The sequence below is a fragment of the Benincasa hispida genome, chromosome 9 (assembly GCF_009727055.1).
Source record: "Benincasa hispida cultivar B227 chromosome 9, ASM972705v1, whole genome shotgun sequence".
NCBI lineage: Eukaryota > Viridiplantae > Streptophyta > Magnoliopsida > Cucurbitales > Cucurbitaceae > Benincasa > Benincasa hispida.
The window spans coordinates 49,178,219-49,203,785 of record NC_052357.1 but is presented as its reverse complement, the minus strand read 5'-3'; the positions used below and the strand labels follow the sequence as shown (position 1 = coordinate 49,203,785).

The 25,567-nt window shown below is 31.3% G+C and overlaps 1 protein-coding gene across 1 annotated transcript; it reads right to left on the bottom strand.

Annotated features, from left to right (window-relative positions):
• Nucleotides 1-5,498: 5,498 nt before the first annotated feature.
• Nucleotides 5,499-9,110, bottom strand: LOC120086712 (LRR receptor-like serine/threonine-protein kinase). The gene is made up of 2 exons (XM_039043484.1): nt 6,156-9,110; nt 5,499-6,058 (listed from the first exon to the last, which is right to left on the bottom strand). Exons 1-2 carry the CDS (start codon nt 8,971-8,973, stop codon nt 5,667-5,669), a joined length of 3,210 nt encoding a protein of 1,069 aa, XP_038899412.1. The 5' UTR covers nt 8,974-9,110; the 3' UTR covers nt 5,499-5,666.
• Between the last annotated feature and the right edge of the window lie 16,457 nt (nt 9,111-25,567).

The window sequence follows — 25,567 nt, the reverse complement described above, 5'->3', positions numbered from 1 at the left end:
AGGGCAGTAAATTCACTTGCTTATTTGTGCAAAGTTATGGCCAATTGGCATCTGAGCATGGGAACTTTGTTTATTAATATCTGTTATCACAATAGTCAGTGTTTAACCAATGACCTTATCTTTTGCTAGCAATGACCTATATACTTTATACAAACAATTTATATAATTTATAAGTGGTAGATTTTGGTACACAATCTATATAAGCACCACATTAGGTCCCCTTACTAGATTTTGGTACACAATTTGTAAGTTCTTGTCCTGCCTAATATTGGCTATTGAGGAAGCTCATTTAGTTTAGGTACTTCTTTAAGTGGTTTTGGAGCTTTTGTTGATGCAACTTCTTGCCCTTTTTTATTTATGGAATTATATTAACTTTGTTAAAAATTTAAAAGTATGAGTCAAGGATATGAACATTATGAGGTCATTTCAAATTATTTATTTAAGAAATATTATTTGAGTTTCAATATTTTTTAACGAAATTTGCTTCACCAAGTAAGAGAGAGGACACCCTTTTTATTTAATTTTTTTAGAAATTTTTATTTAGATTCGTTCTAATTTGCATATGTTTGATCTTTGAGAAACTCCATTTTTATTTTTTTCTGGTGTAGTTGTGGTTTTTGTTGTTCTCTTAAAATCAGTTGCAGGGTTCTATTTTGCATTTGCTTTTGTTCACAATGTTCTTTCTTGCATTTTCATTAACGAATGATTAGTTTTGTTGTTTAATAATGCTTCATGGAACATAAGTAAACCAAGTGTAACTTTCTTAATTTAAGTTTCACTTTGTTCTTGTTCTCATAAACTCATTTAATGGATATCCTTGTTTTATGTATTTATAAGTTTTTAGGTTACATTTCCTATAATTCGACTAGTTTTCTTAGATTTGCCATTGTGATTAAATTTTTAAAATTTATTCTCTTGTACATAAATGTGTACACTTCTAACTATGCTTGAACAGAAATGTAGGTTTACAAGGATTCCAGCATAATATGAAAATTGGAACATTGTTCATGAGTAGTTTCGTCTCCAAAGTAGAATCTCAAATTTCAGTTATGTACTAGTAGCCGACAAATCAAAATTGGAATAGGCTAAATATGTCAAGTGGGGATAACAACTCACCTAACTTTCTGTATTTTATACATATGCTACTATATTTAGTAAATTGTGTATTTTATATTTTAACTATCTTTTGTTGAAAATTACTTGTTGAATTTATTTTATCATTGTACCAAGTTTGCTTGAAATTAAATAGTTTTATCTAACATTTTAAAGAATGCAAATGAAATTATTTGTGACACTAGATTATAGTTATTACTAATAATAAATAGTAGCAAGAAATTGTTATAAAATCTAATGCTATAGAAACAAGCATAGTAACAAGTTTATTATTATCTATGAAGCACAGATACTTCATGTGAGCTAAAGAATTAATATCAGACACGTATTGGATACCAATACTTTTAGATACTTCCCAGATATGTATCTGACACGCGATTTGACGTATCTATAATTTCATATACTTTTCAGATATATATCTGAGACACGATTTGACGTATCTATTTTTATGCGTACTTTTTTTTAAGAAAAAGGACAAGTAACTTATATAATCTTTCTCAATCTAAAATTAGGTAACTTATTTAAAAAGCTCACTACTCGAGTCCAAAACTAAAAGAAAAAATAAATAAATAACGAATCAAACCCTAGACTAGAATCATCTAATCTCCATCTTCACATTTGAGTCCCCACAAAATCCACCAAAATATAAACCATTTAGATATCTTCAATAATAAGTTCTTTGTTTATCTTCATACTTCTCTCTCTAGTCTTATTCTTCTTCTTCTTTGCAATATGAGTCACTTTTCTATTGTATTTTATTAACTATTATACTTCAACATCTTAGATGTTGCTTTTTTTGTATTGTATTTTAGTATTTGTATTCTATTTTGTGCTATTGTTATTAACTTGTATGCTAAATTTATCTATATCCTAGATTTTTTTAAAGAAAAAAAATGTATCTTGAACGTATCAGTATCCTCGTTTTTTAGAAATATATATATTAAAAATATATGTATAAAAATGACGCATCCTTAGACGTATCCGTATCTTAGTTTTTTAGAAATTGACGAATCGTTGTATCTAATCGTATCCAATCGTATCCGTATTGTGTAGCCGTATCTGTGTTTGTGTTTCATAGACTGTTATAAAGTGTGCTATTAAACAACCATAACATTAAAAATATGCAATAGAAAGTCTTTAATAATGTTTTTTTATAGCATTAAAAAAATTCTATGAAATGTTGGGGGCTTTTAATAACATGGGCTACGTCAACATGCCTAAAATGCTATAGAAAGTCTTTATAGCGTTTGTTTATCGCTAAAAAATGCTATAAAAGACTTTTTTTTATAGCATTTTCTTACTGTTATAAAAAATGCTATAAAAAGTTTTTTTATAGCATTGTCCGATAACGCTATGAAAATTTTTCATAGCATTAAATTTAAGCTATCGAAAGTGTATTTTTAATAGCATTTATGATAGCATTATAAAAATATTATGGAAAGTTAGGGACTTTTAATAACATGAGCTACGACAACATTTTGAAAATGCTATAGAAAGCCTACGATAGTGTTTTTTTAATGCTATCGTACGTAATATTTGTTGTAGTGATGATGGACTCCTTTAACAAGATACCTAGCACAACAGTGATGTCTAGTCTTTGGGCAAAAACACTAACTATAAATGATACTCTCAATCAACTATAAATGATACTCTCAATATAGTAATTAAAGTACTGACAATAAACTCTGTAAAAAAAAAAATAGTCGAAGCAAATGAGCAATTCTTATAGTTTTTACATATTCATTACCACATGCATACCCCACAATTTGGCCAAATAATTATCTTTCTCTGGGCCGACAATTATCCGCATAAATCCATGAATATGCACATCTTATATTTTAAAATTAAACTAATCTAGACAAGAAAGACTACTTTGGTAACATATTGTTTTGACTGTTTCAATAAAAAATATAAGACACAATAATATAATATTCTTAAATATAATATTATTGTACATAAATAATGGAGAAGAACACCAAGTACACTTTACCAAAATTTACTCAATAATTGCATACATTGAATATAATTAAAGCAACATAATCAAGTGAATATCACAAAAAATTATCAATTAAATTCAAACTTAAATTTACAACATGACAAATTAAACTTGAATCCATAACATGATTAGTATATTTGAACTTAGATCAATTAATCTTAAAACCCAAACATGATTCATCAAATTTAAATCGGATTCACAAACGATTAATTAAAATCTTGATTTTAAATTTACTCAATTATCAAAGTAAAAAATCTAGATTTTAAAAAATATTAAATTATCAATATAATTTAAATTTAATTTTCAATCAAATTAAAAACCAAATTCACAAAAAAAGAAATATCAATAAAAAATTGAGACTAAAATTCACAAAAAGTAACCCAAAAAATAAGAAACAAGAATCGCCGGCAAACCTTCAATCCGCAATTAACCGTAAATAATATGGTCGACATGTCCTTTAATCGAAAAAACCATAGCCAAAAAACCCATGAAACCCATAGCCGGCAGTGCCTTCGACGACAAGCAATGCTGATTGAAACCCATCGTCGACAGTGCCTTCGACGACAAGCAACGGAAACTCCATGGATAGCTCATCGACTGCCGGTGGGTTCCTTTCATACCGATCGACCAAGTGGTTTCCGTGGCGTGAGGATTTTCGTGCCGCGATGCAATTTTTTTTTTTTTTTTTAAAAAATTTAAATAATTTTTAATTCATTAACCAAAATCAAAATTGAATCAAAATCTCAATCGAAATCAAACCTAAACCAACAATCTAACTTTGATATTAAAGATCGTTCATGCCAAATTGCTAAGAATAAATAACATACTAGATTCTATTGAGAGATTGATGATAGCTTCACGATGACTATTGTCTTCTTCAACCAAAAGTGGGATATTTATCTGGATTCAAGAAAGACAAGACTAAGTGCTTATTGTTTTGATATATTGGAGACCATAGCTCTGTCTCGAATTAGAGTTTTCATTAAACTCTAATTAACTAGGCTTATACACATTAAGTTCAAGAAATCTAAGACCTTATTAGATCACATAATCACATAATAGGTCACAGTCTAATAAAATAACTCAATATCCATATACATATACTTTAATTATACATATTATTACTTAAATAAGTCTAACATCTTTTACTTGTGCTTCCAATTCAAAACATACTTATTGTCTTCTTGTCTCACCAAAGCCATTACTTCCTCCTTTCTTTGAATTTTTTTTTGTGTAATCAGCACCGATCTATTGTACAACTTCTGCTACACCCAATTAAAAGTTTTCATGCACGCAATCTTATGTATTTTTTTAGAAATGGAATGTATTAACTTAGGCGCAGTCTAGATTGCAAAGTATTGTCCTCCTTAAAATATTGTTTTTCATCATTTTAATTTATTTTGTTCAAATGTCTAAATTTATTAAAAGATGTCTAAATTTATTATTTCTACTTTTAATAAATTTTAAAATTAATTCTCATCACTATTAACTAAATGATTATAATATTTTCAAGGTAAGAAAAAGCATAATGGCAATATGCTTCCAAAATTTTGTATGAAAAGGACTAATATGGACATTCTTTTAAAACAAAAGTTAACAACAAAATAGACAAACTAAATTGAGATATTTAAGAGTATAAAATCTAAAGAAGAAAATTCTCAAAATATAAAGACTACAAGAATATTTTAACTACATTTATCAGCTGCTCCCAAAAAATATTATGCCACTCTCGGGCTCAATTCACCCTTGAAAGAGAGAATTGTATGTTTTGGAGGATACATGCTCTAAATAAAGAGAGAGATAAGTTATCTACTCATAAAATTATTGAAAAGATCAAAAGAGTGTGAACGATATTTTATTCATATATATTCAAGGTAAAGTAGGAGTTACATTTTGAGACGATCAGATTGTACTTTTCAATTTGTATAAGAGAAGAGAGATTACAAATTTTGAGATAGTCATGTCTCTTTTTTCTGTCTTTGACAATGGAAGCAAATCATTCAAATGGCAGCTTGTAGGCTTGCTTAAAATGTATATCACAAAGTCATTTTCGTCTTGCACCTTCTAAGTTGGAATTGGATAAGCTTAAAAGTCATATATTTGGTCCATAGATTTGAACATGACTCGATGATCCTCACTAAACCCTTTTACATGAATTGTTAATAAATGGTTATTTGATAAATAAATAGAGTTCCATTGATCATTTCATAGGGTAGTTTCTCCGAATGTCAAATATTCGAATTCTCGCCGCTCGGACTAGTTTGAACTAAAAAACCTAATGGTTATTTCAATTAAAAAAATCTGCCTGCATCGCGGGATGCTGCATTTCTTCTTGGCAGCTCAATAGTCTAACTATAGTTTGTCCTACGACAAAATTTTGAGAATTTTATGTCGTGTGGTCGAGGTGAGCCGCAAAATGATCGTGGTTCAAAAATGCACCCAACAATTTGATCATTTCAATTTACAAATTAGAAATAAAAGTGAACTCATTCTGAACCGTCAAAATTGAATGATCAGAAAAGAGAGGAGCACTAGAAACTAGGGACAGAAATTTCCGTTACGGCGGCGATTCAACCACTACCGCTATTTCCGATTTGGTGTCGTCGGTAGCAGCTCTTTCCAATCCCACTTGTCGAATCTCCTCGAGCATGCCGACAACATCTTTCATTGATGGTCGATCATCGGCCTTGACGCTGGCACAGATCAATGCGACGGCTAAAGTTTGAATCATTTCATGCATTGTGGGATCGGTTCTTCCTCTGAGCTTTGAATCGAAAATGTCGGCTGTGTTTTGGTGTGTGGCGAAATGATCTTGAACCCATTGCACCAAATTGGCTCCTCCTGGTAAAGTTGGGTCCAGCGGATGCCGCCCTGTTAGAACCTCCATTATCACTACACCGAAGCTATAAACATCGCTCTTCTCTGTAACTCTCAACATCGACCCTTGTTCTGTAATCATCAAGAAAAACGTTTAGTTTTGAATCCATGGAGTTTATTTGTGAAGATCGAAATATGGGTTTTGAAAGTGAGAGAGAAATGAACATACCAGGGGCCATGTAGCCAAAAGAGCCAGCAAGTTGAGATCTCGACAATGACATCTGTGAACCGTCATTGACGCTTTTTGTACTCATGATTTTGGCTATCCCAAAGTCGGCTAGGTATGGTTCAAATTTATGGCCGAGAAGGATATTCATAGTTTTCACATCTCCATGTAAGATTGGTGGAATACAATCATGGTGAAGATATGCTAGAGCATGAGCCACTCCTAAAAGAACTTCGTATCTAACCTCCCATTCTGCTTCTCCTTTTTCAGGGCCATGGATAAGGGAGCTCAAGTTTCCATTTGGAAGATAATCATAGAACAGGAGCTTCACATTCCTGTTGCATCCCCATCCCAGTAGCCTGATTATGTTCTTATGTCGAATTGATCCCAAAATTTCGATTTCAGTGTTGAAGGAAGTTTCATCAGTAGACCACATTTTCTTCACTGCCATTGTTTCCCCATTTGGGGTTGGGATTCTGTAGACCGCACCAGCGCTTCCGGTGCCGATCACGTTGGATGTAGTTAAGTTTCTTATGATGTGGTCTATTGAGAAATCGAGCTTTTGAAATAGGGTTATTTCCCATTTGTTGCCTTCTGTAAAGATGATGAAACGTGCCATGTGGGTGCGAATTGGCATATAGAATGCTAAAAATAACAGCACTGCACATATGCTGATGAAGATAGGCATAGCTATATGTAATGCTTGTCTGCTTATGTTGCTGGATTCCCCATTGTCTTTAGGATTATCTTCTCCATAGAGGAGGTTTTTGTTTCCGATAACTGCGCTTTCAGGGAGCTTTTGAAAGAAGGGTGTGTCGGGCAATTTCCCGGAGAAGTCGTTGTAGGAGATGTTTAGAATGACAAGGTTTTCAAGCTCGGAAAGAAAGCTAAGTTCCCCAGAGAAGTTGTTGTGGGAGAGGTCTAGAATACTTAGCTTGGTGAGACCAGAGAATTCATATGGGATTTGACCTGAGAACTGATTGTGACTTAGATTAAGAGCAATTTCAAGTGAACCAAATGTACCTAATTGCTTAGGGAGTTCCCCAGAGAAGAAATTGCTGCTGAGGTCTAAATACTGGATTTTCTCACAGGAAACAATTTCTGCAGGGATTTTGCCTGAAAGCTGGTTGTTTTTGAGATCTAGTTTAGTTAATTCCAATAATCCTCCAATGTCGGGGTTGAGCTGACCTTTAAGCCTGTTGTTAGATATATTAAAATACACTAGGTTCTTTGGCAGAGTATTTGGAAGACTAGTGAGCCGATTTGAACGTAGGTCAAGCGACTCAAGCTTGTCACATTTGGAAAAGGATGAAGGAAACCCTCCAACAAAAAAGTTGTCACCCATGTCAAGAAGTTCTAAGTTCTTGAGATTTCCCATCTTTGATGGAATTGTACCTCCAAGCTTATTCATAGACAGTCTTAGCCTGGATAGTGTGGAACAGTTTCCAATTTCGGAAGGAATGATCCCCGATAGATTATTTGATAAGAGAAGAAGTTTAGTTAGTTCTTTCATAGCGAAAATCTTTGCTGGTATTGGACCTGTTAAGTGATTGAGAGATAAATCCACCAATGTGAGATTTGGGGAGTCTGCTAGAGTGAGGGGAATAGTGCCTGTTAAATTGTTCCCCCATACTAATAGTGTACGTAGGTTCTTCATGTTGCCTATATTATCTGGTATCTCCCCCGATAATTTGTTGTTGTCTATTTCCAAATGAAGCAAAGTCGAAATATTAAAAATTTCAGGTGGTATTGCACCAGTAAGCTGATTAAGACTTAGTTGAATGTCTTGAAGTTTCGGAAGTCGTCCGAAACCTTTTGGTATAGGTCCCGTTAGAAGATTTTCTGAAAGATCAAATACTACCAGTTCGTTGCAGTTTCCAATTTCTTCTGGAATTTCACCCTCCATTAAGTTCAACCATAGAAGAAGGATTTTAAGCTTTTTCATCTCCCCGATTCGTCTTGGTAACGGTCCAGAAATACCATTCTGATACAGTCTAATAGTCTGTAATTCACTACAGTTTGTAATCTCTTCTGGGAGTGCATCAAAAAGTTGTGATTTATATATGTGTAAGGTCTGAAGTCTTTGCAGCATCCCGATTGATGAAGGAATAGGACCATAGATTCCGCTGTCGGATAAGCCTAACACCGTTAAACTGCTGCAGTTTCCAATTTCCTTTGGCAACAAACCCTCTAGAAGTCTATTCCCTCCAGCTTTGAAAAGATAAAGATTCTTCAACATTCCAATGCTCTTTGGAATCTCCCCATCGATATCATTGTCATTGACTTGAAAATTCACAAGGCTTGAAAGATTTCCAATGTTCAAGGGTATGTTGCCTTCAAAATCATTGTTATTAAGAAACAAATCTTGCAGCTCGCTCAGCCTGCAAATCTCTTCTGGGATTTTTCCTAATAGGTTATTTTTGCTAAGATCAAGAACATTGAGCTTGTTATAATCTCCAAACTCTGTCGGGATTCTTCCAGTAATATTCGTCTCGGAGATCACAAGGATCCTCAAGGACTTAAGAGCCTGAAAGTTTGTAGGCAATGTACCTTGCAATTCCAATAGTCTCAGGGCTATCTCCTCCACCTCTCCATTGGAGTTGCACACAACTCCAAGCCATGAACATGGCGTCGTGGCTTCCGGATTCCATGAACTCAAAACATCTGTGGGACTTGTTAGATTATTCTTCCATTCAAGAAGAGCTCTACCCTGCTCATCAATGGAGTAACAAGAAGAAAAGAGAAGGAATTTTATACATAAAATCAAGGCTATGGTGAAGAAATGAAGAGGAAGAAAGGGATTCTTTAGAATTGCAGGCATTGTTCTTGAAAACACAAAATACACAATGATCTGTTTTGTGATTGTGGAGAGGGGAAACCCATGTTTTGTTTATAGGAGAAGAAAAAGAAAACAGAAGAGAGAGGAATTTAGATTCAAGAATCTTTCTCTCTATTCTATTATTGTTGTTTTTTCCTCCCTGTTTTGATTCTTAATTCTGGATGCTAGAATATGGTTTTTCCTTTTTTTTTTTTTTTTTTCTTCTTTTATTTCTTTTTAATCTTTATTAAGAAAACCGTTTCTTTTTCTTTTTCCATTCTCTGTCAGTTAACAAATCCTCATAAACGGTTGTTTTTTTTTTTTTTTGGTTAAAGTATACACCCTAGTCCCTTAAATTTCATTAATTTTACTCTAATCATCGTCCTTAGGTTGAAATTCTGTCTTCTAAAGTTGAGTTGTCAATAATTTATTTTTTATTGGACACATGCATGCCACCTGTCATTGTTTTGTTATTTTTATTAACAATTCTATAACAAGAAGAATGCAATTGAGAAAAATCAAAAGATTTAAGGCTAAATTTATTAATTGTAAAAGGTTGAGACCAAATTGAGAAATTTTGGAATACTTGGTTATTATTAGTTCCAACACTAATTGTTGGGGAGTTATGATTGTCTTGTTTTGGTTGTGAAAGTGATGTAAACTATTCTTTGGCAATCTTATTTGGTTATAAGTACATTGTCTTTTTAATATCTTCCAATTAAATTGGTGAATGATGTATTGATATGATGTGACACAAAAATCGTACACTAATATTGGGTTATATTTTAAATTTAATCCATATAATTAAAAAAAAAAGTTAAAATATAGAGTTATTTTCAAATAAAAGAAAATGAATCAATTTATTTACAAATATAGCTAAATATTACTGTCAAGTAGATCGTAATAGACTTCTATCACACATTCTATCACTATAGATAATGACATTTTGCTATATAGATAAACGTTTATCCCGGTCTATCATTAATATACAATGACATTTTGATAAAATCTATACACTATTTATGAACATTTTATTAAACCATAGATACTATTTAGTATTTGTGAGGTTCTATCAAATCATAAACACTAGATTATATCTTTTAAAATCATAGAAACTAAATTCTAACTTTTTGAATTTTATTAAGTCCAACTTTTTAAACTTTATTATTACATGAAGTAATAGATACAATTATTAATAAATAACATTATAATAAATATCAAATAGTTTTCATTGAAAGTCCTAATGGGATGAATTAGAGCAAGCAGGGTGGATGTGATCATTTTAAGCTAAGTTTTTCATCCTAAATCCAAAGGACAATGAATAGACTATTTGAGCATCAATTGGTCAAAGCATAAATCTTTAACTTAAAAGTTTGGTTTTTGTTTGATAATTATTTTGTTTTGTTTTTTATTTTCTAAAAGTGTATTTATTTTATCACAATTTATTACCTATGGTTTTTATATTTCCTATAAAAATATTTGAATTCTTAGCTAATTTAAAAAAAATAAAATCTACTTTTTCTTCAAAATTTAATTTTGATTTTGAGAATACTTCTAAAATGTAGACAACAACTCATAAAAACTAATAAATAGAAGTAATGTGTATAAACTTAATTTTAAAAAATAAAATGATTATCAAGTAGGATTTGGAGGTTCAAATTCCTACCATATAAAACGTTATAAATAAGGTTAAAATGATTGAAGTTTTTATTAAGGGAAGTAAAAACTAAATAGAAGTTTGAATAAATAGTGTGAAAGTGAAACTAAGGCCATGTTGCTAAACAAGAAATTTTGTAACCCCTTGAAAAATCAATTAATTTGATGTCTAAGTTAGTATATAAATATTTTAGTTCACTAAGTTTTTCCATAATCGTTGAAATGGGGAAATGGGACTGTTTATAAGGTCTTTTTTCTAATACTTACTTGGGTTGCCAATAATTATTAGGGCCTTCGAGGTTGTAGAGTGCCAATTTCCTTTTGGGACGAGAAATCTCTGATGTTGTCTCCAAGTTTCAGCTAGTTTGGGACTTTGGGCCCTGGCTGGCACAATCCTCAATAATAATGATTAGGTTTCTCTTTATAAAGAACTTTAATAGTAAGCATAAATTCCAAGAGAAGTTTTAAACGTCCTATTATTTTAGGAATGATTTAATTGACTTATTTTTTTAATATTAATACGAGGGTTCATCAATTTGTTAGACACATGCATGCCATTTTTTATTAACAATTTTGTAACAAGGATGCAATTTTTAAAAAATCAAAAGATTAAAAGTAAATTTATTAATTTTAAAAGATTGGGTCCAAATTCAGAAATTTTGGAATATTTGGTGCTGTTGTTGGTTGTCATTAGTTGCAACATTAGTTGTTGGGAGTTATGTTTACTAGTAATACCTATTATAAATGACACATTTTTTTTTTCTATTAGGGTGAAACTGATCTAAACTACTTCTTGGCCATCTTCTTACATTGTCTTTTAACCTCTCTTCCATGGCTATTTGAATCAAAGTTTGGGATATGGTTTTTTTTTCTTTTATTAAGTTTCTTTTCTTTTCCATTTTCCTTTGGTTAACAAATCTTAATAAATTGTTGTTTTTTCTGTTATATACACCCTAGTCATGATATTTTAGAAAAATTTTCAATTTTATTCTGATTCTTTCGTCCTTAGGTTGAAATTCTCTTTTCTAAAAGGTTAGTTGTCAATAATTTATTCTTTTATTGGATATGTGACACGTGTCATATCGTGTTATTTTTATTAACAATTTTATAACAAGAATGCAATTGAGAAAAATCAAAAAGGGTAAACTATAAAATGGTAAAATATCAAGAACAAATTGAGAAATTTTGGAATAATTGTTTTTATTAGTTGCAACATTAATTGTTTGAGGAGTTATGGTTGTTTTCCGTTTGTGGTGAAAGTGATGTAGATTTTTTTTTGCCATCTTTTTTTAATTTGGTTAAGAGTACATTGTTTTTTTTTTAATGTGATGAGTTCCTTAACTCGGCATAGGAGATAAAAAAAGTAAAGTAATGGATAATTAAGACATTTGATAACCATTATTTGAAAACCATTTTATTTTTAAATTTTTGTTTTTGAAAATTAAGCTTATGGACACTACATCCACCTCCAAATTTCTTCTTTTGTTATTTACTTTTCACCAATGGTTTAAAAACCAAGCCAAATTTTTAGAATAAAATTTTTTTTTTTAAAAAAGATGTTTTTGTCTTTGAAATTTCACTATTTAACCATTTTACTTAAAGAAAGATGTGTATAAGAAATGTGGATGAAATAAGTTTAATTTTAAAAAACAAAATGATTACTAAACGGAAAAACTTTTAGGGATTAATTTAATTTTTGGAAAAAGAAGTTTTTAGCTAGTATGTTTCTAATGAAGATTGGAGTCTCAAGTTCAATAAGGTAGTGGAGAAGGAGATGATCCATCAAATATTTAGTTGTATTTAGCATTTGAGTAACCCACATTTACTAGATGTAATATTGAGAGTTTTAAGGTCTGTTTTGTAATTTAGAAAATAGTTTTTGAATTTTTTAAATAGCTAATAGGCTAATAATAAATCCAACAAATTCAATTTTGTTCTTGAATTTTTAATTTTGATGATAACAAGCCTTAAATATTGATGTGAATTAATTGGGATTTAGTCCCTATAATTTAGAAAAAGTTCATATTCAGTCCATATAGTTTATAATTAGAATTTAATTCCAATTATTTGATAAAATCTATAAATAGAGTTTTAACAAACCATAGATTATTTAGGAGGTTTTAATAAATCTTAAAAACTAAATTCTAACTTTGAAGTAAAAAAAAAGTATAGCTCAATCTACATCAAGTATATATTATCAATTTCGGGGTCTTCGATCCTTCATCTCATAGATGAAAAAAAAATCAGAATTTTAGAATTATAGAGACTAAATTATAACTTTTTCCAAATTATAGGGATCAAATTAAATTTATAATTTAACTTAATACTACCAGAAATAATATATACAATAACTAATAAATAAGGTTATAATATATATTCTATAGTTTTTCTTGAAAGTCATAACATGATGAAATAAGAGCACGCAAGTGGGATCTTTTATTTAAATAGTGTAGATTAGGAAAAATATTAGTGAAATATTGTAGTTTGTAAAATATTTAGAGATTTAGGGTAGCTTTAAGATTTCGAGATGGAAAAAAATCTCAATATAGAGGAAGTCGAAAGTTGAAATCTCGACCTTCTCATTCACAAATCGAGGGTTCAACACTCTGACCTACATAGGTTGAGACTTCAACCCTCGACAAGTTGTTGTTGTGTCCCGTCACTTTACATCACTTCTCCATGCTTGCTCGCCTGCCGCATGTCTACACCTTCACCAATTTAAAGCTGCCTTGCGTCTCAACTACTTCCTCTTCTTCTTAAATATGTGGGTCGAGTTTTGAACACTCGATCTATAGCTATTTAACCCCATATCCCACTCATTTTTTCACCTCACTCATTTTTTGATTGTCTTACTCTCTTCGCCCATTTTCAACTCATTTTTCCACTATCTTATCACAACTGGTTACTTCGTTCTCCTTACTCTCTTCTTATTTCTTAATTCTCATCTTCTATTTTATGTGGATCCTTTGTCTCACACTTCTTTACCCTTAAACAGGTTTGTTATTTTGTTTTACTAGAGATTTTTGTTTTTTTGTAAGAATAATTATAAAATTTATTTCTATTCTTATATTATTATTATTATTATTATTATTATTTTATAGTTTTCATTGTTGTTTGAGAAACAAAGATTCAAGAAAAGAGTATATGTTCGATCAACTAAATTACTATTTTTTTAATTAAAAATATAAGTTATAGGTTCTAATATGGTTTTATTATTTTTTTTTTGTAGTTGTTGCCGAATAACAAATAACAAAAAAAAAAAAAAAAAAAGGTGAACATGGTCACTTTGAAGAAAAAAGAATACCTACTATTGAATTTTTTAGTTTAAATTTTATTTATTACTAGTTTTTTATTTTTAATATTTGTTTATGCTAAATGTATTATTTTAATTTCTTATATATTGATGTTAATAATTTTTAGATCTACACGTTTATCTTTTATTTATTACTAGTTTTTTGTATTTTAGATCTACATATTTATGTTAATTAACCATGTTAATATTTTAGATCTACCATGTTAGTCTCAATTGAATAATAGTTTTTTAATAGTCTAAATTCACTAATATTGATATAATAATGTTAGTAATTTTTTTTATTATTTATATTATGTTAGATCTATAATGTTAGTATTTTCGTTTGTATTTTAAATATATAAAAAATTATTGTTGTTCTTGAAGACATTAGATCAACAATATTGATATAATAATATTAGTAGGCATTATATTGTATTATAGTTTTCTCTATATTTTTTGTTTATTATTTTTTAATAGAAAAAGACGTAATCTTGTTTATTTGTTTTTTTATATGATATTCTACTTTTTAGTATTGTTTTTTAGTTAAAAACTTTAGTATTTTATTTGTTTTTAACAAAAGAAAAAAAAAACTAATTTAATGAGTTTTTATATATTTTTTTATACTATTTGATTTTTTTACTTCTAGTTTGCTTTAGTATTTTTAGTTTAATACAAAAGTTTAATTTATAGTTTAGTACAAAATTATTGTAATTTTTTTAACATATTTGTTATGATATTTGATTTTTTTAGAACTAATTTTGAAAAAATAGTTCTAAAATTTTTAGTAATTTTTTCAGTGATTTTTTTTATAAGAAAGTTTAGTTTATAGTTTAATACAAAATTATTGTGATTTTTTAAACATATTTTTTTTTTATATTTGATTTTTTTAGTGTTAACTTCGAAAAAATAGTTTTAAAAAGTTTAGTAATTTTATAAATAATTTTTTAATAAGAAAATTTAGTTTATGGTTTAATAAAAATATTAATGAGTTTTTTTAAAATGTTTCTTATGATATTTGATTTTTTTAGTAATAACTTTGAAAAAATAGTTTAAAAAAGTTTAGTAATTTTTTCCATGATTTTTTAATAAGAAAGTTTAGTTTATGGTTTAATAAAAAAAATATTAATTTGATGTTTAAAGTTTTTCTATTATACAAAATATAGTATTAATTTGAAGTTTAAAATTTTTTATTTGATTCTTTTAGTTCTTAATAAGTTTGATGTTTAAACTAAGTTAATTTTTTAGTATTTTAAAATTATTTTTAATATTTTTGTTTGTTATTTTTATTTAAGTTTGATAATTAGTAATGTATTGTTGCATTTTTTTTCTTTTAGAAAATGACAGACAAATGTTTGGGATTTATGTTGTTTACAAATGGTAATGTGATTGATGGTATTGATGGAGTTGAGTATAACCAACCACCATGTGAGGGGTTTAACATAAATGTGAGCAGTGGACTTGTTTTTGAGCAATTAATTGAAATAGTAGGGATGTCACTTGGTGTAGATATGAGAGCCAATCAGTTAGAAATAATATATAGATATCCTAATCTAACACTATCAGGATCAGTAAGGTTTATGTCATTCTCTATTTCTGATGAACAAGCAATGAAGTTGATGTTCTTAATCGCGATGCCACTCTCAAATTTAGTGGATTTATATGTTAGTGTGAGTCGGGTAGGGTTGGATATAAACTTGAATGCATCCTTCAGTCAGTTTGAAGATCCTGATCCGGAATTTAGTTACACAGCCATGTGATGATGAAGATATGGAGGCTAACAATTTGTACAGAGATTTTAGAATAGAACAGATGATGAATTTGAAAAGTTGGATTTTGATGGTCATGAAGATACATTCAACGATTTGGATATGAATGTAATAGATAGCATTCGAGAAGACAACCCCATTGTAGCCCCGTGGATGTTGACAATACCTAATTGTATAAAGGGATGATTCGTCAAGACAAAGAAATGCACAACACGCAGTCAAATGTTTTACTATTAAGTGTCATGCACCATATGAGGTTGTGGAATTGACACAAAAAATTTGGGCAATTCGGTGTAAGAAGTGCGAAGAATGTTGCAAAAGGAGACTTCGTGCAACAAAGAAAAAGTCGCATGGCTTGTTTGAGATCATTAAGTATGTTGATCAACATACATGTTTTTACTTAGAACTTAATCAAAGTTATATACAATTAGATTCATCAATGATTATACTAGAGTTTTGTGATGCCGTAAGAGAAAAACCATATATCAGTGTGGCATAACTGCATTCCGACATAAAATCAAAATTTGGATATCATGTTCCTAACCATAGGGTGTGGGAGGGCAAAAGAAAGGCGTTGGCTAAAGTGTTTGGTGATTGAAACGAGTCATACAAATTGTTATCCAGGTGGCTGTATATGGTTAAACAGACCAATCCTGGAACATGTGTGGAGTGGAGGGTGAACAATCCAGCAAATGGTTGGACGGGACGAAAATGTCACCATCATTTCTGCTTACGACATATCGTCAGCAACTTCAATAAAAAAAATACAAATTTAACACATTAAAAAATTATGTTTATCATGTCGGATGTCAATTTCAAATTCAAAAGTTTAATAAAGCCATTGAGGACACCAAAGGAATAAATCGAAGCTGAGTTTTTTTTGACAACATTGATATAGAGCAATGAACTCGAGCACATGATGGAGGGTTTAGTTATAAGTGGATGACGAAAAATCTATCAGAGTGCATAAACTGTCAACGTATGCTGTATGTTACTCTCTTCAATTTCAACCTGAACTATATGAAGATAGGATCACACTCCCTAATATGTCTGTCTTACATATTGACCCATCGTTGTTGAGGAAACCTACTAGACCAAAGAGTTCACGATACCATAACGAGACGGATTTGACATAACCAAGCTATCGACTACGATATGAATTTTGTAATGAATTGGATCATAATCGAAAGAAGTGTCTTCGTTACTAAGATAAGCTCCAAGCAGTTAGGGATTATTATTAATATTTTTATCTTGTAAATAATAATTTTATTGTATAGTTAATTTTCTTATTATAATTTATTAAGTTGTACATTATTTTTTCTAATTAAGTTGTACATTATTTTTTAATTAAGTTGTACATTATTTACTTGAGAAATAAATAATTTTTTTCTTTTAGATCATGACTTTAAATCTAGGACCTATTGATCTCGATGTTATGTACGACCAATCGATTCATCGATCATCAGTTGTATGGTAAGATCGTACCACTGACGAAATATCTTGTAGACATCAAGAGGCAGTTGTTTAGCGCACTATCCCACTCCATCCTTGAATACTACCGTTACTTCGTACGTTTGGATTTTATGGAATTTTCACATTGAGATTCATTCAGCTGGATTGGCATCTCATCATAGCATTGGTCGAGAGATGGAAGTCTGAGATGCATACATTTCATATGTCCATTGGAGAGTGCACTATCACTTTACAAGATATAGAAGTGTCGTTTGGGTTACCTGTTAACGATGAGCCGGTCTCCGGAATGATGTATGATGGCTGGTTACAAATTTGTCAACTGTATCTCGGTGTGACTCCACCTACCGATAAAATTAAAGGATTAAGGTTAAGTTTGATATGGTTAGGGACATAATTCTGTGAGCTCGCCAATGATGCAGACGAGGAAATCGCCATGAGATATATGTGAGCATATATAATGCAAATGATGGGTAGAAATCTGTTTTTTGACCAATCAAGTCATTTTGTTCACTTGATGTTCCTGCCATTATTAGCTAGATGCGGGACAGTATTCCTGGGGTGGAGCATGTTTGGCATGGTTGTATAGACAGTTGTGCAAAAAAACAAAACCTGAAGTTTGCGAGATCGTTGGGCCTCTGATACTTTTGTAACTATGGGCTTGGGAACAATTTCCAACAATGGCTCCACAACTCCAACATGTAAATGACGCTCAGTTAGCTGGACGAGCCTACGGTTCTAGGTATGTTATTTTAATTCAATTTAATTTTTATATGACTAATTTGGTTAATTCATAATCTAAATTATTAATTTAAAATTTTACGCGGAGAGACAAATTTTGTGTGACTAGGACAGCCACACATGTAGTCAGCCAGTATAGATACATGTTTGATATGCTTCAACCTAATCAGGTACATTAATACTGAACCAAATTGATTTTTTTTTATACAAATTTTTATTATATGTCTTTAATATTTTTCAATATAATATTTTGTGTTTCAGATTATTTGGGAGCCTTACAAAGTTGTTATGGACACTTTGTCCAATTTTTGTACAAGCGGTCAAAACATATGGGGGATGATAAGTCCTCTCATATGTTTTCACATTGGTGAGTGGCATCTTCCTGACAGGGTAATGAGACAATTCAGTTTTCAACAGGATGTCCCATCCCCTTGTAATATTGAAACTCTACTGCATGACATCGACTTAAGAATTGAAGATTGGTCCGAAAAAGTTGCACATTTGGTAGTACGATGGCACTATCGTGCAAGGTTTATTGCAATGGGGTTTCTATTGGGCAGTTTGATAGGAATGTCACTCATAACTACATCAACTGGTATAATAATATTACAAGGCGCTACGTTACTCGTACGGGAGCAACTGTGGGTCATCTAGTACATAAATAAATATTATCTAATTATTTTTAATTTAAAATTTATTTTAAATATTGTTTAATTATTTTATAATTCATAGAGATCGAATAGCAGTAGACTTCGTGAAGTTGCAAATGATCCGAACTAGGTTATTGCTATATGTAGTGACAACGAGAGCTATATGGAGGAGATACATTATATGTACGATATACATATTGTTCATCCACTAGTTCCTAGACGTAGAGGACCTGTTCGAGAAGAAGACGATGAGTTTGATGAGATTGCCCACAATGTAGAAGAATTGCCCCTATGATGCAGACGTAGAGCCAAAATGATTATGTTAGTTCGATGATGATGATGTCAACATTTGGTTCAGGATCTTATGATTCAAAGGCTTGTCCATCGCCTTCATACATGCATGGACATAGTCGCAGTCATGGAGAACATAATGAATATTTATATTATGAAGCGCCTGTAGAAGTACCAGAGCAACATCAAGAGAAACCAAAGCAACCTCAAGTTTGAAGTCAACGACGACAACCAGCTCGAAATCGACGACGTTTGCCTTGTGGGACACATTGATTTTTTTTAATTATTTTTAAATAAATGAGATAATAGTTGTATTAATATGAATATTTTAGTTTATATTTTATTATTTTTAAATTATGGAAGGAAACGAGAATGATATATTATTTTCTATGATATTTCTTAGAGGTTAAGAAAATGGTGGTTGAAAATAATAACAAAGTGAGGTCGAATATAATAAATAATAAAATGAAAAAGGGAGGTCGAATTTTAAAATAATAAAATGGAAAAGGGAGAAAATGAAAAAAATAATAAAATGGGAAGAAGTCGAATGTTCAAAACTCGACTTACCCTTGTCGAGTTTTGAACACTCAACTTCATTTGTTGAGTTTTCAAAATTCGACATATTGAATTAGAAAAAAAAATCTACAATTTTTTCTCTATTCTTTTCAAACAACTATATTTTTCTAAATAATTTTTTTAAAAAAAATATCTTTCTAATTTTACCAAGCACTGTGGATGGAATGCATTTTAAAGTAAGTTTTTCATCTAAATTCATAAGAGGATGAATAAACTGTTTGACATAGTTCAATAGGTCAAAACACACCTCTTTAATCTAAATGTTAGAAAGTGAAACTAATCACATATTTGAGACAACTTTTTAAGTGCTTAAAAATGGTTTATAAGTGCGAAACAAAAAAATTTCTAACCCCTTAAAAAATCAATTTAAACCGTCTTTTCTTTTCTTTTTTCGTTTTTTTTAGAAGATTTATACTTAGCCTTAACTATTCACAAGAATTTAAACAAAGATATATGAAGATACATGAAGGGTATTAAGGAATTTTTATTTTGTAAATAGTTAGGTCTGGTCCTAATACCCTTCATGTATCTTTCTCCAAATTCTTGTAAATGGTTTTAGGTCTAGTCCTAACTATTCACAAGAATTTGGAGAAAGATACATCAAGGCTAACTTCTTATTTATTTATTATTTCAAAAAAAAAAAAAAAAGAAGAAGAAAAATGGCAAATTGTGGAAAAGATGATGAGACCAAGGTTTAAAATGTTAACGTTTCAATTTTAGAAAAATATCAGGAGAATTATTGATAAAATGTTCATATTGGTGGATATTTATTGAAAAAATATAAAAACAAAAAATTCAAAAAATATTTAAACTAATAAATAAAAATTTTACGTTTCTTTTAACAAACTAACATATTTATTATTTATATTATGTCTACATCATGTATTTCTCTTTGAATTTTTTTCACCAAATTATCTCTACAAAATCCACAAAAAACCACTATTTATAGGTAATTTGACAACTAGGATGTGAAACTATTTGAAAACTAAGGATATGTGGTCAGAAGACACGTGGATAATATGCATTGAGATACATGGGGCAGTGAAATATTAGACATTTGGTCTTTTAGGACACTAAGTACGGACATTTATTTTTGCTTATAAATGTATGATATTTCCCCTTAGATGGCCATTATGTATGAAATATGCTTCGTTAAAACCTTACTAGAAAAAAGAACTCAATGGAAAAGAAAATCCTAATGAAGGAAAAAGAGTACATATTTCATATAATCTAATAAATCTAAAAGAACACAATATTTTTGTTCCCCCTCATGGAAATATTATTTGAGATCTCTGAGTTACTGCACTCCAATTTTATGCACCAATTTTTCAAAAGTTGCAGTAGGTAATACCTTGGTAAATAATTCTACTAGGTTATCCTTCAGATAAATTTATTATACAGTGATATCACCATTTTTTGAGATCACGGGTGTAGAAAAGCTTTAGTAAAATGTGTTTTGTTTTATATTCTTTAATATATCCTCCTTTGATTTGAGTTATATATACTATTGAAAAGCACTTAAAAAGTGCTTTCTTTAGCTTAGAATTTTGTTAGTTTTCATGCTTATTTTATGTTCTTTGATGATTTATTTGTTTAATTTGTAGGAAAGTGAGCATATATAACTAGTGCCCATAAAGTAGGTCAAGGTTTGACCTAGGGCAAGAATAGATGAGAAAATAGGTGAAAATGGGTGACAATGCGAAATTGGGTGTGAACGGTGCATTGCAGTGCTGCGCAATGCTATCCACGACCCTGCAGACAGAATGGAGGAAACAGAGTAGCGTTGTGGGATTATCCCTATTTTTATAAAACAAAGTTTATCATCAGATTTTAAGGAGGCTGGTTTCTTAGGGTTTCTTTAGAATTCGTCAAGAGCCTCCACTGAGAGCAAAATTATGGGCATAGACAACAATTTGGAGCTCAGAGAAGCTGATGATCAAGAAGTGCGTTGGAGGACAATCTTGAATCCAAGGACGACAGTCGATTGCCCGACTTGCTTTCCCTCCCTTTTTTAATCTTCAACTTTTCTGTATTTAGAACAATATGAATAGTCTATGTCTGTGATGTAGCCATGAGTAATTAATTGCAGTTCTTATATTTTTTTTTTATTTAGTTATGGATTATTGTTGCAAACTTTGTTCATCGTTTCTTAGAATTGATTTATGCATAAACTATTTTAGCATGTTTGTGTTTATTTCTTTTGAATAATTGGCCATTATTTGATTGATTTTTGTTTAATGTCTTGCTTGAGAGAGGGGGCATTACATTAGAACTAGCATGCTAAACTGTTAATCAAATATGCATGAAAATGGTAGGGGATTAATAAAGATTAATGATGAAAGATTTTAATGTTGTTTTTAATTAATTAATTACATGATGATGAGTTAGTGATTGGGAGTTCGAAAGGGTTGTGCTCGAAAGAGGACACCTAGATATAAAAGTTCTAGGTCTACATTTAACATAAAATCAATCTAAGGTTAAAACAATTAATTTATTTAATCCATTAGCGAAGTCATTATCCTAGGACATGTCTTTATCTAGTTTCGCCTAGATTTAATAATTTATTAGCTTTTTAAGATTAGATAAGTTCAACTGTAATCACAGTGCGCCCCCTAGATAAAATTAGAAGGATCTCTGCATAGCTAGAAGAATCAAATCAATTTCTCAGAGGACGATACTCGGTCTCTTGACCGTTTTAATTATATTATAATTTGACGCGTGCACTTGCGCATATCAACTGTGTTGTCTTCATATAATATTGTTAGAAGATTTTTACTAGAAGACAAGCCACATGTTCTACGAATGTATTGAGTCATTGATCTTAGCCAAACACATTCTTGACTAGCCTAATGAATTGCAAGAATTTGAGAATGATTTGAAGAAGTGATTGTTATAGTATATTTCACTAAGCCATTATATAGTAGTTCCTCCACATGTGAACAGATAATTTGTTTGAGATCTAGCTTTGTGTTGATCGGATAAATATCTAAAATTTGCATAATTAACTAGATCAAAATTTGATTTTTTTGAATAAAACAAATAAATTGGAAAAGAATTATATACTTAATCATTCCTTGGAGACAAAACAATATATACTTAATTCCATTCCAATGTCATTTTTTTTGGAAAATAACTATATCTAACTAATAAATTTATTGAAGATTCAATATCTGGTCTTGAATAATTAGCAAGAAACAAAAGTGCACCAATTGCACTAAGATGTGGTACTTCCGGACCAAGAAATTCTTCATTATTATCTCAAGGTCGAAATATATCTTTCATTACATCCAGTGTGAACGAACTATCATTAGAATGTTCAATGAATGTGCTTTGTCCATATAGAATCTTTTTAAATTTTTTCTTATGTAAGTTGATTAATGAACAAATATCTCATCTACTAAATGCTCAATTTACAAGCGAAGACAGAATTTTGTTTTTTCAAGATCTTTCACCTCAAATTCTTTCTTAAGACACTCTATTACTTTTGAAAGCTCATTAGAAGTTCCAATTATATTTAAATCATGATGCATATAAAGTTATAGTAGCAAATCCTATCGCACTCCCTCCTAAATTTACTTCTTTTATCTAAAAGGAGGCGTAAAGGCAACAAATACCACTCTTTTGGCATGATAGCACAAAAAATGTGTTATCATCATCTGTTTAATTTAGGATTATTAAGCTATTTAATGTGTTTAAATTGATAGTTTTGTAGGACTTGAGTGTATAAGAGGTTGAATGAAGTGTTCGGGACAAAAAAGCGTTAAGATAGCCAAGATAGAAACTAAATTGCACAAATGGAGTACAAAGGCCAAGAAATTGAAGAACTCTACTAGCCGGAGCGTTGCGCAACGCTATAAGACAGTAGCTACCTGTTCGTGAAGAAACAGGCTAGTGTTGCAACGCTGCGACAAATTCTATAAATACACCATCAGTCCGAGTTTAGGTTACACACACCAAAGCAGTTGGCTGCCACTCTGTTTTTACTCGATTTCTTCTTCTCCTTTGACAAGATTATTGTTTTTTCTTGCCCCGTTGAGCACCATAGAAGTTGAGGATCAAATTTAGAAGATTATTTATAGCTAAAGGGTAAGTACTTAGCTTGGGTTTCGTAGTTTATCTCCATTCCGTTTCGTTCTTGAGACTTTTTATTGTAATTGGTTGAGATTATTCTAAATTTTATGAAATTTATCTTCAATTGTCTTGCATGGGATAATATAACAAATTAGCTATGTTCGTAAGATTGATTGCTTTGATTGGCTCTAATTTATAATCGTTAGGTAGTTTTCACTTAGAATTAAGGGTTAAGTAAAGTTTGTGAAGTTAAATTGTGATTCCATTTAATAAGCATTACTTTCTAACTTAGATAATTCTCACTCAAATAATTGGTTAGGTGATGGAAATCGATTGTTTGGCTTAGCGTTCCCCTTAATTTTAATGCCCGTTGATTTATTGATTAGTTGAGGATTCTCACTTTTCTTTGAATTAACTTGATTTTAAGGATTTTAAATGAGTAGGGTAAGTTTAATTGGAATATTCTCGCATTGATCTTTTGAATAAGTTTATGATAGAATTGAAAATGAATGAGATAAAATAGAACAACCCAAGCTAAGTGCTTTTTTTTAATTGATACTTTTACACAAAATTCTCTCAATTTATATCATGCATTTTAATTTTCGAGCAAAATTTACGATTTTCACAATCCCTCCCCTTCTCCCGCCCTCCCCCTCCCCCCTCCCCCCGGTTACATCCTATGAGTTTCAAATTTGAGAAATTCACATTGGCTCTCTGTGGATCGACTTCGTACTTCCCTTTCTATATTTAGTGGAGTAAGTCATGGGATTTAATTGTGCACGATACGACCTAGCGCGTGGTTCACAACCTTACCAAATTTTTGGCGTCGTTGCCGGAGAGCCAATGGATTTTTTTTTTTTTTTTTAGGCTTGTAGTGTCTTCCTTGCTAATCAATTTTCTCTTTTGGTGCATAACCTATACTCCCAAGGGCTCTAGACCGTTATATTTTATAGAAATTTTTAGGGAGGAGCGAAGAATCGAAAGAGAATGGAGATAGCAAGCTGTGCTTAAAAGAATTGTCCGTGTTGAAACATTTCTGGAGAAGAAAAATTGTGAAATCCGAATTTCCATTTTTCTACTTAAGTAGGTGATTAAGGATTTAAACAAGTGAAAGTTAAATCCTATGTTAAAGAGAAGGAAAATTCTAAGTGTTTAAATAGATTTGTTAAGAAACTTTGAAATAAGCTTTAACTGATGTGGTGTCATGCGTTGGAAGCCAAGAAAATAGCTAAGTATTAGACAATGCGTTGGCCTTGTGCTAAATGTTGGTGTGGTGCCATGCGTTGGCCATGAACATTTGAGAGGTTATTTGGGGAGTTGAAAGAGGCTTGAAGTATGGCCAAGAGGAAAGGCTATGTGGAGACGAGCATGCGGCAACTGTCTTGATAGGTTAGCAAAACATGCGGTAGCCTCAAGTTGTGCGACATAGGCGCTGGGCGATGGAGATGCGTGCGCGAGTCGATCATGTAGTAAATAAGCAGTGCTACATGATAAGGTAGACGATCGTGTAGCTAAGGCGCAACACTACATGATGGGGTATGCGATCGTATAGTAAGCGAGCGGCGTTACACGATGAGGTAGACGGTCGTGTAGGCGAGCGGATGATTGTATAGCAAATGCGGTAGGCGATCGTGCGGAACAGTGAAGCGTGGAAGCTAGGCGATAGCGCGAAACGATAGCACTAGACGATAGCCGATTTTGCTAGACGATGGACGTCAGCGTTACACGATGAGCAAGAGCCGTGCGGCAGACTGATGCTATGTGGCAACACTATGCGATGGTGTTATGCGGTAATCCTACGCGATGGTATGCGACAACGTTGTGCGATGGTGTTATGCGGCAATGCTACGTGATGGTATGCGGCGATGCTATGCGGTGGTGCTATGCGACGGCCTTATTAAACGATGAACTATGCAGCGATGAGACAAGCCATGGTGGATGCATGGTGAAACGTCTTGCGTTGCTAAGGCTTGCGGTAATAAAGTTTATGAGGTTGGTTGCATTGGTCTTGAGTAAGAGACTATGGACGTTGACAGGCAACAAGGACATATGCGTTGGTCATAAGGGATGCATTAGCAAGAGCC